The sequence below is a fragment of the Microcebus murinus genome, chromosome 2, assembly GCF_040939455.1.
Source record: "Microcebus murinus isolate Inina chromosome 2, M.murinus_Inina_mat1.0, whole genome shotgun sequence".
NCBI lineage: Eukaryota > Metazoa > Chordata > Mammalia > Primates > Cheirogaleidae > Microcebus > Microcebus murinus.
Window position 1 is genome coordinate 17303595 of NC_134105.1, and position 15834 is coordinate 17319428.

Sequence of the window (15834 nt, forward strand, 5' to 3'; positions counted from 1 at the left end):
GCTGGCCCTTTGGGGAGGGGGCGTGGCTTGGGGTCGGTCTCCGCTCCCCTCCCCGGCTCAGCCCCTGCGCCCCTACCCCGGCGCGAGGCCATTGGCCTGGCTGCGGCGCCGCCGGTGTGGTGGGGGCGGGCCGCGGGGCGCGCGCCGGTGGGCGTGGCCTGAGGGCGTGGCCGGCGGGAGGCGGGGCCGCGGGCGCTGTCGCAGTGAAAGCCCGAGCGAGCCGCGGAGGCGGCGGCGGCGGAGCGGGCGTCCGGGCGGGTGTGCGCGCGTGTGGGGCGCAGGCTCGGCGGCGGCGGCGGCCCGTCTGGAGCGGCCGCTGAGAGGACGCCAGCTGCAGCGGGGGAGGCGCAGCCGGGGCCGCGCGCTCCGCGGAGCCGGCGGCGCCCGGGAACAGGTGATCCCAGAGGAGCACGGAGCCCTACCGAGTTGGCGGGGCGGGAGCCCGCGCTCCTGGGTGCAGCTGCAGCCGCCCAGCCGCGGCTCGTCGTGGACGGCGCCCCGCTCTGGACCCGGGCTCGGGCATCCCTCAGCCGCCGGCGGCCTGAGGCCCCGCGTCCTCGCAGGCTCGGAAGTGCCTGCTCCCGCTCCCTGGCCTCTCCCCGCGCCCCGTCGCCCGCTCCGCAGCGGAGCAAAGTTGTGGACGTGTCCCGATAGCCGAGCCGGGGCGCTGTCGCGGTCCGGCCGGTGTGCGCGCTCTCGGAGCGGCGCTGACACGCCAGCCCCGCCACCGCCTCGCCCCCGAGCCAGCCCCTCTGGAAACTGCTTCTGAGGCTGAAACTTTGGGCGCCGACGGGCGCGAGGGAGGTCGAGACGCTGAGGGCGGCTCGGCGCGGGTGACGGAGACGCCGCTCGGCCCGGGCCTGCGGGCGCCCCTGGGCGCCGACAGCCTGGGCGCCGCGGACGGCATGTGACGGCCCCGGCGGCGGCCGCAGCGCGGGAAGGCGCGGGCCCCGGCCGCTGCAGGGAGGGGCTGCGCGGCGGCCGGAGGGGAGGCTGCGGCGCGCGGCCGGCCGCTGCGGGCCCGGGCCCCGAGCTGTGCCGCCCGGCTCGCCCGGGCCCCGCCAAGGCCGCTGTGCCCCCGCCTCCGCGCAGGAGCACTCTCTCGAAACTCCCTGAACTTCGGGGACACTCCCCGAAGCGGCGAAACTCTCAGGCTTGGCAGCCCGGCCCAGGGACCCCCATCCCGGGCAGCGCTCCTGGACGCCTTCCCCTCGCCGAGCTCCCGGAGGACACGTGCCTGGACTCCAAGGGCCTCAGGGGACCTCAGAGGGAGCTGACGGTCCCCAGCCCCTTGCCAGGCCACGATGCTCATGAGGAAAGTGCCCGGCTTCGTCCCGGCCTCCCCCTGGGGGCTGCGGCTGCCACAGAAGTTCCTCTTCCTTCTCTTCCTTTCGGGCCTTGTCACCCTGTGCTTCGGAGCGCTCTTCCTGCTGCCCCACTCCTCTCGCCTCAAGCGCCTCTTCCTGGCCCCCCGGACCCAGCAGCCTGGCCTGGAGATGGTGGCGGAAATCTCCGGCCATCCCCGGGCCCATGAGCAGGAGCCACCCCCCAACCCGGCCCCAGCTGCTCCTGCCCCGGGCCAGCACGACCTCAGCAGCCCGGGCCGCAGGAAGGGGTGGCTGCGGCGCACCCGCCCCACCGGGCACCGCGAGGAGGCGACGGCCCTCAGGCCGGAGGAGGAGAGCGTCCCGTTCAGCTTTGACTTTAATGCCTTCCGGAGCCGCCTCCGCCACCCGGTCCTAGGGACTAGGGCCAGCGAGAGTGAGGAGCCCCAGAGCCGAGTGCGAGCCCAGCGGGAGAAAATCAAGGAGGTAAGGACCCCCCCACCAAAGAAAAGACCCTCTGGCACTCCCATGCCATTCCCCTGGCCCCAGTCTCCCCTGGTACCTACTCTACTCTAGGCCTTTCAGACACTCTGCACCTTCCTCTCTCTTCCCAAACTTCCCACCTTCTCTCCTGCCTGCCCACTGTCCCACTATTGGGTTCAATTAATCGTCCCCACCCTGACTGATGGCAGCTGCACCCCTGGGCCCCCAGACTTTCTGGTCTTTCTTGTCCAGTCCCCAGGCCAGGTGAGCTCCACTCCTCCCCTTGTGGAGTTGCTAGTGAGAGTGGGGTTCAAGTTCCTTAATGGACACCCTCTGTTTGCATTTGTAGACACAGAACCACTGGTCACCTTCTTTCTCGCTGTGTGTCATTAAAACCCCTGTAGGACCTGCTACCTGAAAACCCAGGATTTGGGGGGTATTTGGTGTCCTGCAAATATTTTGTAATCTAGTCAACAACCTACAAACTGGAGGATGTGTATTCTTGCTAACTGTTTCTATTGAGCTTTGGAACAATTGTACATAATTGCATGTGATGCAGGAAGGAATGATCAATAAGACGGTGGTAATGTTTCAGAAGCACCGAGGTTATTGGCTTAATGAAGCAGGTCTTGGACAGGTTCCCTATAGGGATTGTACTAGGGAGGGGTATGAGGGATCACCTTAAGTCTGAGTCTTAGTTTAAGAAATCAAAAGCAAATGCAGCCTCACGTGGCTTCAGGATGGTTGCCAAGTCGCCACTGGTGACTAAATATCCTGCTTGACCACTGTTAGAGCTGCCTGCATGAGGTTTGTGCCCAGCCATGCCGAGGGGGCTGCAGTGACACCCCCAGGCCACGAGGGGGCTGTGGGCAAGCTGTGGGCCAGGGTCTCCTCCCTAGAAATGAGAGGATGCTCTCCCCTCCCCAGGACCCAGGAGGAAAGGGCTGCTTCTGTCTGGACTGCTAGGTTTGCTGCAAAGGAGTCAGCAGGTCTGCCCTAATTTCCAGGGAGCACAGGCAGCAAGGATCAGGACCTGCCCTGACAAGACCCACTGAGAGCTGGTGGAGAGCTTAGCTGTCCCCTTCTTATCTGAACTATCTTCCCTCCCAAAACCCACCTCTCACCTACTTATCTCTGCTGTTACTCAGCCATCATATGCTAAGCCCTGTTTGGAGACTGTCTTAATCAGCAATCACAGGACATTTTGAGAAGTCAAGATAGGAAGCCACAAGGAAGCTAAGTCCTTGGGGTATGTGCCTATGCACATACATGTGCTCTCAATTTCCAAATTCTTGTTGAAATCCAAAGGTTAACTGAAGGCTGGAACTTGCAGTAGCTAAGTAAGGAGCATGCATTTCTCTCCTTTCTGTTAAGGAATGTGTTGTTGAATACTCACCTGGCCACCTGCAGCTCCCTTGCTGAGCACAGCAGCTCTTTCTGCCCTTCTTGATCTCCTAGGAGGGCAGTAACCCCCAGTGAAATTACATATAAACTGCATGTGTGCAGTTTTTTGTGGGGTGTCCAGAGCTGTCATCAGACTTTCAAAAGGATTAAGAAGTAACTACTGATCTGTCTCTTCAGAAGAGGTTCTTTCTGCATTCATATCTTGAAGGTGGCCCATTTCTGAAAGTCTGGGGTTGAGAGCAATGGCTGGAGGGGTGGCCTGGCTAGTGGGGAACTTGGTTCTCCCCCCCTTTATGAAAAGACAGCCTTTTTTGCCAGCAAAGGCTGGGGGTGATGACCTGCCGGAGCATCTGGGGAGTGGTAAGAGGTGTGAGGATTCTGTGCTTTCAGGTGGATGTAAAAAAAAAACATGATGATACCCTAAAGAGAACAACTTTAAAAAAAAAACAACAACAAAAAAAAAAACATGATGGAAGAAGGTCCAGTTTGGTTGCCAGATGGATCTTTCTATCTGGCATCTCCTTATGCCCCTTGTAGTTGCTGGAGGCATGTTTGCATATACTTGCAGCTGTTGTTTTTTTTTTGTTTGTTTGTTTGAGACAGAGTCTCACTGTATTGCTCAGGCTAGAGTGCCTTGGCATCAGCCTAGCTCACAGCAACCTCAAACTCCTGGGCTCAGGCAGTCCTCCTGCCTCAGTCTCCCTAGTAGCTGGGACTACAGCCATGCACCACCATGCCCAGCTAATTTTTTCTATATATATTAGTTGGCCAATTAATTTCTTTCTATTTAGAGTAGAAATGGGGTCTCACTCTTGCTCAGGCTGGTTTTGAACTCCTGACCTGGAGCAATCCTGCCGTGGCCTCCCAGAGTGCTAGGATTACAGGTGTGAGCCACCGTGCCAGGCCCCTTACAGTTGTTCAGCTAGCCCTCTCTTACTTTTTGAAGACCTTAAAGCTCCTCAGAATGGAGGGGGCTGGTTTATGTACACTATTGTTTTGAAACTTGTTGTCTCTTTGGGCTTCTTGAGTTTGACCTCCCTACCTACAACCTGAAAAATGTGGAACAGAGTTTTTGGTTTAATTGTTAACACAGAGTTATCGTCCCATTGTCCCACCAGATGAGGAATGCATATGACTATTGCTGGAGGGTGTCTTTATTTCCTTCTCATTTAAATTTCTATCTGCGTCATGCCCAGGGGTAGATCATTTTTAGAAAGGTGCCTGTTTTCACAAAAAGGACTGCTGCTTTCCTCTCTGGTTTGTTTATTTCCAGGCATGGATTGATTAGACCCAAGGAGCAGAGGGGGAGCTAGCATCAGATAAAAAAAGGCCGTGTTGTTATGAGATGAGGTTTTTAAAGTGAAAGTGAATTTCAAGAGCGAGTCAGAGAGCAAGATAAATGAGCTTGAATGAAAACTGGACACTCTGGCTCTAGATCAACAAAGTATATTTATGAACATCCTGAGAGTCAGACACAGGCACCAGGTCTGTGCTGATAAGATGGGTTGAAGCTGCAGGTACTGGGCACACGTGCATCAGGAAACACTCTGTCACTAGAACCAACTATTTTCCCTCACTTTCCAATTTTTGAACCTTGGAGAAAGCAATATGTTAGAGAGAGGAAACCCAGAGAACATGAGTTGGTGTCTCAGCTCAACTGTTAACTGTCTGACTTTGGACAAGCCACCTCTTCCCCTTCTTGAACTTTCCTGTAAAATGAGGTGAGGAAGAGGAAAGTAGGTCATAGATATTCTTGTTTCTAGCCCTGGCCCCTAAGTGGACTGCCAGCTGGGTCGGGGCCTCCTCAGCAGTTGGGCTTTCCCAGCTCTATTTTCAACATATCTTAGTTCCGTGCAGTCAGGAACAGTGGTGTGGTAGCAGTGGTGGTGTCAGCCGCGATAGGATAGGATACACTGTTGTATCCTAGCACCCAGCCCAGAGTGGATAGTCACATAGTTGATAAGTTAATTATTCCTGTCACCCATATTGAGCTTTGGAGATGAGATTAAACAATGACATATCCTCAGCTTGGGATCATGAAGAGGAAGGTGTTGGCTGGAATGTAAAGGGGTAAAGGTTTGGCAGCAGCCTTCCTTTTCAGATTTGAGGATAATATAGGAAATAGGAGACATCGTCCATAGGTGGGTTTCTTATGGATTCAAGTTCAAACAGACTTTTCTCACACATGACAAGAGTTGGGATGTACAGCTTGTCAGGGTTATCGCAGTGAAAAAGTTCTTCAGTGGTTCCTACGGATGGTTAGTTGCTGATTTGGGTAACCTCAGTTGTCCCTTCCAGTGAAGGGGGCTTTTCGTTAAAGGGGATTGGGCAATCTGGGGCAGTGAGAATGTGGTTCTGGAGTTGGGGCTGCCCCTAGCCCATATGGTGCTTTCAGGCAAACTACAGAAAGGGTTTCTTCCTCTGGGGAGATGTAGCTCCACTCTGGAGTGCAGGGCGAGGCGGGAAGAACGTGGGTTGAATTTCACCACCCTCCCTGTGCTGTCTGCCTGGCACTCTTATACACTGCTGTGCTCACTAGTCCTGCTAAGAATCCAACCTGGGTTCAAGTCTAGCTACTCCGTCAACTCTGACCTTGGAGGGAAATTCCTGTTTATCACTGGGCCTCTGTCTTTGTGGTAAAACCAAGAGGCTGGCATTCAGGGGATTCTTGTCTCTCCTACATGTCTACCTGTTTACTGTTTTGTTCATGGATCTGCCCAGGCACCTAGAATAGGGTCTGACATTTAGTTGGAGCTCTGATACTTTAATGAATAGCTAAATTAAAGATCTACAACTAACTGTTAAAGTTGCTGGTGCCAGAGGCTGGGTCTTCTCCCTGAGGCTACCTGGAATTCTGAGGAGGCTCGGAGTAGGAACTACAGTCAGGTTTGGGGCCTTAGCAGCTCAGTGACCCAAGAGGCCTTTTAGAAGTTGCAGTAATTTTCCAAGTGCAAGTCTGACTTGAAGGGAGTGGGTAGGTGGCACCCATGAGTTAGTCTGAGTGCGCTAGCTCTTGCCCTCTGTGCCTGCTACGTTCAGCCTCCAGAATATTGCTGGTTATGATATGTGAGAGTGTCTGAATAAGTCATCTTGGCAAATGATCTTTGCTCCCCATTAATGGGCTGGTTCGTCAGTCATGTGTGGTTTCTCTGTGTGTCTGATTTATCGTCACTGGTGCCAGGGACAGGTAGGAAAATTAAAAGACTTTGTGTTCTTTGTAGCATGTGAATCTGAGCCTGCGAGATGTAGAGGATAATTAATATCAGGAACAGCTCAGATTTAAATAGCTTTGCTTCGAAGAGCTTTGTATGAGTTGCAAATCCATCGAAGATCCTTTTCTTCCTCTCCTGTCCTTCAGTTTCTTCAGTTTCCCTCTTGACCTGCTCTACAAAGCATTTAACATAGATGGAGACTGGCCTGTAATAACTGGACAGGTCCCTTGGAAGACCCTTACATCCTAAGCCCAGTCACACACACCTCCTCCTTCTTCCTTAGGATTAAGTACTGCAGTTAGAGTAAAACTGAGAACTTCCCCCTAGCAGGTATACAGCTTAACACCCACAGGTTGGTTGGGTCTCTGCTTTCATTTTGAAATGTGCCATCATTGGGGGGAATTAGGCATTCCAGGAGCAATTGCTTCTCAGGCCTCACATTCTTAACTTGGCCTTTAGTGTTGGGGCTAGAAACAAATAGAATGACGACTTTTAAAAGTCAGCCACTTATTTCACAGTACAGCTAGCAGGGGGGTAAGAATATAGATTCCCTTGTGGTTTTTAGAGTGACTGATTTACATCCGAGTTCAAGAAATGCCTTTTCTCTAGCTTTCCCGGAAGACTGATCCATTACTCCACAAAAAATAAATATTGTGATATATATCAGGCATACTTTGCTCAAAGGGACTTACATCTTTTCTCTTATTGAAAAAAATAAATCAGGCTTGCAGACTGTAAAGCCTGTGTAGGGAAGCTGCCTGGTAATCTAGGGGGCACCCGGCCTCGTGGGTTCTGACTCTGGCTTGGGGAAGAAACCTCTCTTTGTATCCTAAGTTGAGTCTGTGTTAGGAAAGGCATTGGAGCTTTAGGAAATTCTTTTTTTTCCCTGCCTTGCTTTCATTGGCCAAATCAGGAAAGCCTTTGCAAGGGAACGATGGGCGTAAGAGTCAGGAGAGTCATTGCCCCAGGTGAGCTCATCAGTATTTATTACATTACTTGAAAATAGGGGCCATGCATGGAACAGGGATCAGTGTCATGTGCCAAGGATGATGATTATTCAGTTCTGTGCACCTGTAGTCCCAAAAGGCCAGGCTTATCAAACAATAAGCCCTGGTTCTTGATTTCCCACTACTTCTGGGCCAAGGCCTTTATGCACAAGTGTTTGCATAATTTGGAGAAAAGAAAACAGATTTTCTTAGCTCTGTATTTCCATGGCAGATGATGGTAAGAATCCAAATTGGAGACTCTTCAAAGAATTCAAAAGACAAAAGGACCTGAACCCCCTCCTCTTCCCCTTCCACTCCCCTTTCACTCTGAGGACTAGTCAGTAGCTCAGACAGCATAGTTTTGGTTCTCTTAAATGTAGAGTTGAAGCAGCTGGAATTATTGTAAGTCAGATCTGCTTTGGTGTCTCCAGCTGCAAAGAAAACAGAAGCTACTGAGACACAGATACAAGACCTCATTGGTGACCCAGTTGCAGGTGTTTTCTCCCCTGAGAAGGCTGTTTTCTAAGATTTGGGTTGAGAGCTCCCTACACTCAGCAGGCAGGTGGTCATAATAGCTCTTATTCACAAGGGGGTCTGAAAATGTCTCTTGACTCCGAATCTTCTTTAATTAAAGGCTAAAACCAGGGCAGTTTTCCATCTGTTTTAGTGCAGTGCCTTTAGTGGTAACTTTTACAGAAGAAACTTCAGCATATTGATTAGAGCCCTCCTTAATAGATGATCAATAATTGTGCTTTTATCTGGCATCTTCTGGGAGTCAGCTGCTCTAAAGGTAAACCTTCTAGGCAGAGTTGTCACTAAATAGCAACCATTTTCAGTGGCTGAAATATAGGATATTTTTCTCCCTTCCTTCCACCTTAGCCACCTTTCTAAGCATTGTACTAAACACAAATCATTCTTGTTGTCTTGGTGGTCACCATAGAGTCCACTGCACAATACAGAAATGTCCAGTAGAGGCTGATGAGTTGTATCACTAAGACTGTTTGACTGTCAATATTTGTTCTTTGTGTTCTCATCTTGTTTTTTTACACAACAACCTTGTGATGTAGATACTATTTATTTAAGTATAATTTACATATAGTGAAATGCACAGATCTTAAATATACAGTTTGCTGAATTTTAAGAAATGCCAAAGACCATGTAAACCACAGCCTCATCATCTGTGGAACACTTCCATCACCTCAGAAAGTTCCCCTGCTCCTTCCTAGCTGATTCCCTCATCACCCACCTCTCATCTACCTCCAGTCATTATCTTTTTTTTTTTTTTGAGACACGGTCTCACTCTGTTCCCCAGGCTGGAGTGCAGTGGCACAATCATAGCTCACTGTAACCTTGAACTCCTGGGCTCAAGCGATCCTCCTGCCTCAGCCACCCAGGCATGGGCCACTGTGCCTGGCCTACTGTCTTGATTTCTATTAGCCAGAGACTAGTTTTGCCTGACCTAGATCTTCAAATAAATGGGATAGTACATTCTATGGCCTATGGTATGAGGATTCTTTTACTGAGGATAATGTTTCTGAAAGTCATGCATGTTGTATGTATCAGTACATGCATTCCTTTTTATTATTGAGATGTATTCCATTGTATGACTGTACCACACTTTGTTTATCCATTCATCTGTTGTTGGATTTTTGGGTTATTTCCAGTGTTTGGCTATTAGGAATATAGTTGCTGTGAACATTTTGTATACAGTCTTTGTGTGGGCATATGTTTTCATTTCTTTTGTGTGACTATCTAGGAATAGAATTGCTGGCTCATAGAATAGATATATGTTTGACTTTATAAGAAACTGGAAACACTTTCCCTAAGTAGTTAGACCATTTTATACTCCCATCAGTAATATGTGAGAGTAATATCTGGGAGTTCTGCATCCTTGTCAACACTTGTTATTGTTAACTTTTTTAGGGTTAGCTGTTCTATATGGTATGCAGTGATATTTCGTGGCTTTAATTTTTGTTTTCCTGTTAATTATTGATAATTGAACATCTTTTCATATATTTGTTTGCCATTTCTTTTTTTCTTTTTCTTTTTTTTTTTTTTGAGACAGAGTCTCGCTTTGTTGCCCAGGCTAGAGCGAGTGCCGTGGCATCAGCCTAGCTCACAGCAACCTCAATCTTCTGGGCTCAAGCGATCCTCCTGCCTCAGCCTCCCGAGTAGCTGGGACTACAGGCATGCGCCACCATGCCTGGCTAGTTTTTTCTATATGTATTAGTTGGCCAATTAATTTCTTTCTATTTATAGTAGAGACGGGGTCTCGCTCTTGCTCAGGCTGGTTTTGAACTCCTGAGCTTGAGCAATCCTCCAGCCTCAGCCTCCCAGAGAGCTAGGATTACAGGTGTGAGCCACCGCGCCCGGCTTGTTTGCCATTTCTGTATCTCTCTTATAAGTGTCTGTTTAAACCTTTTGCCCTTTTTTATTTTATTTTTTTTGAGACAGAGTCTCACCCTGTTGCCCGGGTTAGAGTGCTGTGGCATTGGCCTAGCTCACAGCAACCTCAAACTCCTGGGCTCAAGCTATCCTCCTGCCTCAGTCTCCCAAGTAGCTGGGACTACAGGCATGTGCCACCATGCCCAGCTAATTTTTTCTATATTTTTAGTTAGCCAATTAATTTCTTTCTATTTATAGTAGAGACGAGGTCTCGCTCTTGCTCAAGCTGGTCTCGAACTCCTGACCTTGAGCGATACTCCTGCCTTGGCCTACCAGAGTGCTAGGATTACAGGTATGAGCCACTGTACCTGGCCCTTTTGCCCTTTTTTAAATTTAAAAAATTGGATTGTTTATCATTGAGTTGTAGGAATTCTTTATATATTCTGGATGTTAGTCCTTTGTCAGGTGTATATATTATAAATATTTGCTCCCAGTCTATGATTTGTCTTTTTATTTTCTCAATGGTGTCACTCAAAGAGCAGAATTTTAAAATTTTTATGAAATCCAGTGTATCAATGTTTTGTTTTTGATTAGTGCTGTGTCTACTTTAAAAAAACCTTTGCCTTACCCAAGGTCATGAAAATAATCTTTTCATTCCAGAAGTGCGATCATTTTAGTTTTTACATTTAGGTCTCTCATCCACTTCAAGTTAATTTTTGTATATGATGTGAGGTAGGAGCTGAGGATCATTATTTTACATTTAGATGTCTAATTCTTTAGCACTATTTGTTGAAAAACTTTCCCTGCTAAATTGCCTTGATGCCTCTGTCAAATTAAATAGCCATATGTATGTGGTTTTGTTTCTGGACTCTTCTGTTCTATTTATCTTTGTGTCCATCCATGTTATTTTGATGCTATAGCTTTATAGTAAGTCTTAAAAACAGGTAATATGATTTCTTCATCTTTGAACTTCTTTTTCAAAATTGCTTTGGCTGTTCCAGTTCCTTTGCATTTCTGTGTACCTTTGAGGACAGGCTTGTCACCTTATTAAAAATCCTGCTGGGATTTTGATTGGGTTTGCCTTGAATCTGTAGATCAAAAATTGAGAAGAATTGCTGTCTTCACAATGTTGGGTCTTTCAGTCTATGAATGTGGTATCTCTCTCCATTTATTTAGATTTTCTTTAATTTCTCTCTACAGGGTTTTATAGTTTTCAATGAAGAAGGCTTGAACATCTTTTTTTTTTTTTTTTTTTGAGATGGCATCTCGCTCTGCCACTCCAGGCTAGAGTGCAGTGGTGTCATCACGGCTCACTGCAACCTCAAACTCCTGGGCTTAAGTGATTCTTCTCCTGAGTAGCTAGGACCACAGGCATGCACAACCACACCTGGCTAATTTTTCTGTTTTTTATAGAGATGGGGTCTCTCTCTTGCTCAGGCTGGTCCTGAACTCCTGACCTCAAGCAATCTTCCCGCCTCGGCCTGTCAGAGTGCTAGGATTACTGGAATGAGCCACCACAGCCAGCCTTGAACACCTTTTATTAACTATATCTCTCTATTTTATGTTTTCATGTTGTTGTAAAGGGTATTTTTTAAATATTTATTTTCCAGTTGTTGCTAGTAAGTACATAGAAATATAGTAGGTTTTGTTTTGTATATTGACTTTGAATCATGTGACTTTATTGAATTCATATATTAGATCTTTTTTTTTTTTTTGGTAGATTCCTTAGGTTCTGTTGTGTATACAATCATGTTGTCTATGTCAAGACAGTTTTACTTCTTCCTGTACAATTTATGTGCCTTTTATTTCTTTTTCTTGCTTCATTGCACTGGCTAGGACTTCCAGTTCAATGTTAAATAGAACTGACATCTTTGCCTTGTTCTTTTTTTTTTTTTTTTTTTTTTTTTTGAGACTGAGTCTCACTCTGTTACCCAGGCTAGAGTGCCGTGGCATCAGCCTAGCTCACAGCAACCTCAAACTTATGAGCTCAAGCGATCCTTCTGCCTCAGCCTCCCGAGTAGCTGGGACTGCGGGCATGTGCCACCATGCCCGGCTAATTTTTTCTATATATTTTTAGTTGGCCAATTAATTTATTTCTATTTATAGTAGAGATGGGGGTCTTGCTCTTGCTTAGGCTGGTTTCGAACTCCTGACCTTGAGCAATCCACCCACCTCGGCCTCCCAGAGTGCTAGGATTACAGGCATGAGCCACTGTGCCCGGCCTTTGCCTTGTTCTTGATCTCAAAGGAAAAGCATTCAGTCTTTCATCAAGTGTAATGTTAGATGTAGGTTTTTGGCAGATACCTTTTATCAAGCTAAAGAAGTTCCCTCCTATTCATAGTTTGCCAAAAATTTTTATCAGGAATGGGACTTAATTTTGTCAAATGTTTTTTCTGCATCTATGGAAATGATGATATGGTTTTCCTCTTTAATTCTGTTAATGTAGTGAATCATTGATTTAAAAAGAATGTTAAACCAAACTTGCATTTGATTTTCTCATACTTTGTTAGGGATTTTTGCATCTGTGTTCATGAAGGGTATTGGTCTATAGTTTTTTGTGAAGCCATTGTCTGGTTTTTGGTGTCAGCACTATGTTGACCTCGTAAGATGAACTTTCTGAAAAAGTTTATGGGACACTAATATTATCCCTTTCTTAAATGTTTGTTAGAATTCACCAGTAAAGCCTGATAAGAGGCCTAGAAGATTTAGGGGGGTGGGTGGGAAGTTTTAAATTATTAATTTAATTATATAACAGATAGAGGGCTATTCAGAATTTCTTTTTCTTGTTTTTTAATGAATAGCTCATACTCAATTTCTTATATCAGTTTTGTTCATTTGTCTTTCAAGGAATTTTTCTATTTCATCCAAGTTTTAGAAGTTATTTTGAAGAAATTGTTCCTAAGATTCTCATTTTCCTTTTAATGTTTGTGGGATCTGTAGTGGTATTCCTTCTTTCAGTCCTGATATTGGCAATTGCTTTTTCTGTTTCCTTCTTAAAAATAATTTCTCTAATAGTTTATTAATTTTATTCATTTTTCTAAGAATTAACCTTCAGTCTTTTTAATATCGATTTTAAAATTTTACTGATTTTTCACTCTTTATTTCTTTCCTTCTGCATATTTTGGGCTTAATTCACTATCTTTTTCTAGCTTCTTTAAGGTAGAGACTCATAACTGATTTTTGGGTTGAATTTTCTGGATATCTTTTCATTATTGATTTCTAATTTAATTCCTTAGTGTTGTGTGTTCAAAGAACATACTCTGATTTTTATCTTTTGAAATCTGAGACTTGTTTAATGGCCCAGTGTAGGCAAATGTTCCACATGTACTTAAGGAATGCGTTTGTATGGTTGTTGGATGTAATGTTCTATACGTGTCACTTAGGTCAGACAGATTGATTGTGTTCCAAATTCTGTCCTTACTGATTTTTTTTTTTTTTTTGGTCTACTTTTTTTTTTTTTTTTTTTTTTTGAGACAGTCTCGCTTTGTTGCCCAGGCTAGAGTGAGTGCCGTGACGTCAGCCTAGCTCACAGCAACCTCAAACTCCTGGGCTCAAGCAATCCTGCTGCCTCAGCCTCCCGGTAGCTGGGACTACAGGCATGTGCCACCATGCCCGGCTAATTTTTTCTGTATATATTAGTTGGCCAATTAATTTCTTTCTATTTATAGTAGAGACGGGGTCTCGCTCTTGCTCAGGCTAGTTTCGAACTCTTGACTTCAAGCAATCCGCCCGCCTCAGCCACCCAGAGTGCTAGGATTACAGGCGTGAGCCACCGTGCCCGGCCTTTTTTGTCTACTTTTAAAATTCTTTATTAATAGGCGGCCCGGGCCCCGGCGACGCCCACTCGGGCCCGCGGCTGCCTCTAAAAAAAAAAAAAAAAAAAAAAAAAGAGAATAGTGTTGATCTCCAACTATAATTGTGGATTTGTTCCACTATTCCCTTTAGTTTTATCAGTTTTTGCTTCATGTATTTTGTATTTATCTTATTTGGTATATACATATTTAAGATTGTTTTATCTTCTTAATGAATTGACCTTTTAACATTATAAATGTATTTCTTCATTTGTGATAATTCTTTGCATGCATTTTTTTTTTTTTCTTAGAGACAGGGTCTTGCTCTGTTACCCAGGCTAGAATGCAGTGGAGCAATCATAGCTCAATGCAGCGTTTAACCCCTTGGCTCAAGCTATTCTCAGCCTCCAGAGTAGCTGGGGCTACAGGCATGCACTACCATGCCCAGCTAATGTTTGCAGTGTATTTTACCTGATTAGCCTCTTAAGCTTTCATATGATTAGTATTTGTATGGTATAAATTTTTCCATCCTTTTTTTTTTAACCCATCTGTATCTTTGTATTTAAAATACATCTCTTGTAAAGAGCACATAATTGGGTCTTGCTTTTTAAAAATCCAGTCTGAGTTCATCTGTCAACTTGATTAAAAAAAAAAAAAAATCCAGTCTGAGAATCTCTGCCTTTTAATTAGTCTTTATTCCATTTACATTTAACATAATATTTATGTAGTTGAGTCCAAATCTTCCATGTAGCAATTTTTTATTAGTCCCATATATCGTTTGCTTCTTTTTTTCCCTTTCATGCCTTCTTCTGGATTGACCAAATATTAAGATTCTATTTTATTTCATCTGTTAGATACACACACATATTTCAAGTGATTGCTTTAATGATTACAGTTTTTATCTATGTCAGAATCTACCTTGAAGTAATATATCATTTCATGTATAATATAAAGCCTTTACAAAATATGCATCTATTTACCCTCTCACAATCTTTATTCTGTTGTTGTCATATATTTTGCTTGTCTATATGTTACAAACCTCATAATATATTTGTATTTTTGCTTTGAACAGTCAGTCATCTTAAATAAATTAATAAATTAGAGACATTTTATTCACCTGCATACTTACCATTTCTAGTGTTCTTCATTTCTTATAAGTCTGCGTTTCTGTCTGGTATTGTTTCCCTTCAGCCTGAAAAACTTCTCTTGACATTTCTTGTAGTGTAGGTCTGCTGGTGACAAATTCTTGCAGCTTTTGTTTATCTGAAGGTGTCTCTATTTTGCCCTCATTTTAAAAGGATATTTTTGCTGAATATAGAATTTTAAGTTGACTTTTTCTTTCTTTACACCAAAAATGCCATTCCGTTGTCCTGTAGATTGTATTGTTTCTAATGAGAAATTAGAGGATATTCACCTGTAGGTAATGTCTTTCCCCTCCCTTTAGATAATATTAAGATTTTCTATTTATCTTTGGTTTTCAGCAGTTTGGCTATGCTGTGCTTGGCATGGGCGTCTTTGTTATCCTTTTTGGGATTTGTCAAGCTTATTTTGTCTGTGAATCATTTTTTTTTAAGTTTGACCCATATTTCTTCAAATATTTTTTCTCATCCAATTCATGTCTTTTTCTTTTAGAACTTCAGTTACATATAAGCTAGAAAGCTTGATATTATCCTAGCTGTTACTGAGGCTTTGTTCATTTTCTTTTTAGTCCTTCTTTCTCTCTGTACTTCGGTGTTGATAATTTATTTAACCTATTTTAACCTATCTTCAAGTTAACTGAACTTTTTTTTTTTAGTGTACAATCTGTTGTTAAGCCCACCCAGTGAATGTTTTTATTTCAGGAATTTTCATTTCTAGAATTTCCATTTGGATCTTTTTTTATAGTTTTGATTTCTCTGAGACTTCTCATTTATTCATGCATTGTTTCCATATTTTCATTTAAATCCTAAGGCATAGTTATAGTAGCTTTTTTAAAAAAAAGTATTTTTTTTGTAATTTCTAATATCTTTGTCATCATTTGGCTTGTCTCCATTGACTACTTTACCTCCTGCTTATGGATTACATCTTCCTATATCTTACTGTGTTTAGCCATTTTTTTTTTTGTATTATGCCAAACATTGTGGATATTACGTTTTTGAGATTCCAGATTCATTTGCTTTGAAACAGTTTTTCTCCACTCTGTGAGGCTGTCAGCTGTCACTTATAGTTGTCAGGAAACCTGTCTCTGGCTACTTTATTCTCTACTCTT

General features: G+C 44.8%; 1 protein-coding gene across 2 annotated transcripts in view; it reads left to right on the plus strand.

Moving 5' to 3' along the window:
* Positions 1-224: 224 nt before the first annotated feature.
* Positions 225-15834, plus strand: part of MAN1C1 (mannosidase alpha class 1C member 1) — a 134238-nt gene continuing 118628 nt past the window's right edge. The window contains exon 1 of one of the 2 annotated variants that reach the window (XM_075995317.1): positions 225-1811. In XM_075995317.1, coding sequence (XP_075851432.1) covers positions 1305-1811 — 507 coding nt within the window. In that variant the 5' untranslated portion in view covers positions 225-1304. The remainder of the gene's footprint in view (positions 1812-15834) is intronic. The other variant, XM_075995315.1, reaches the window with a different exon arrangement.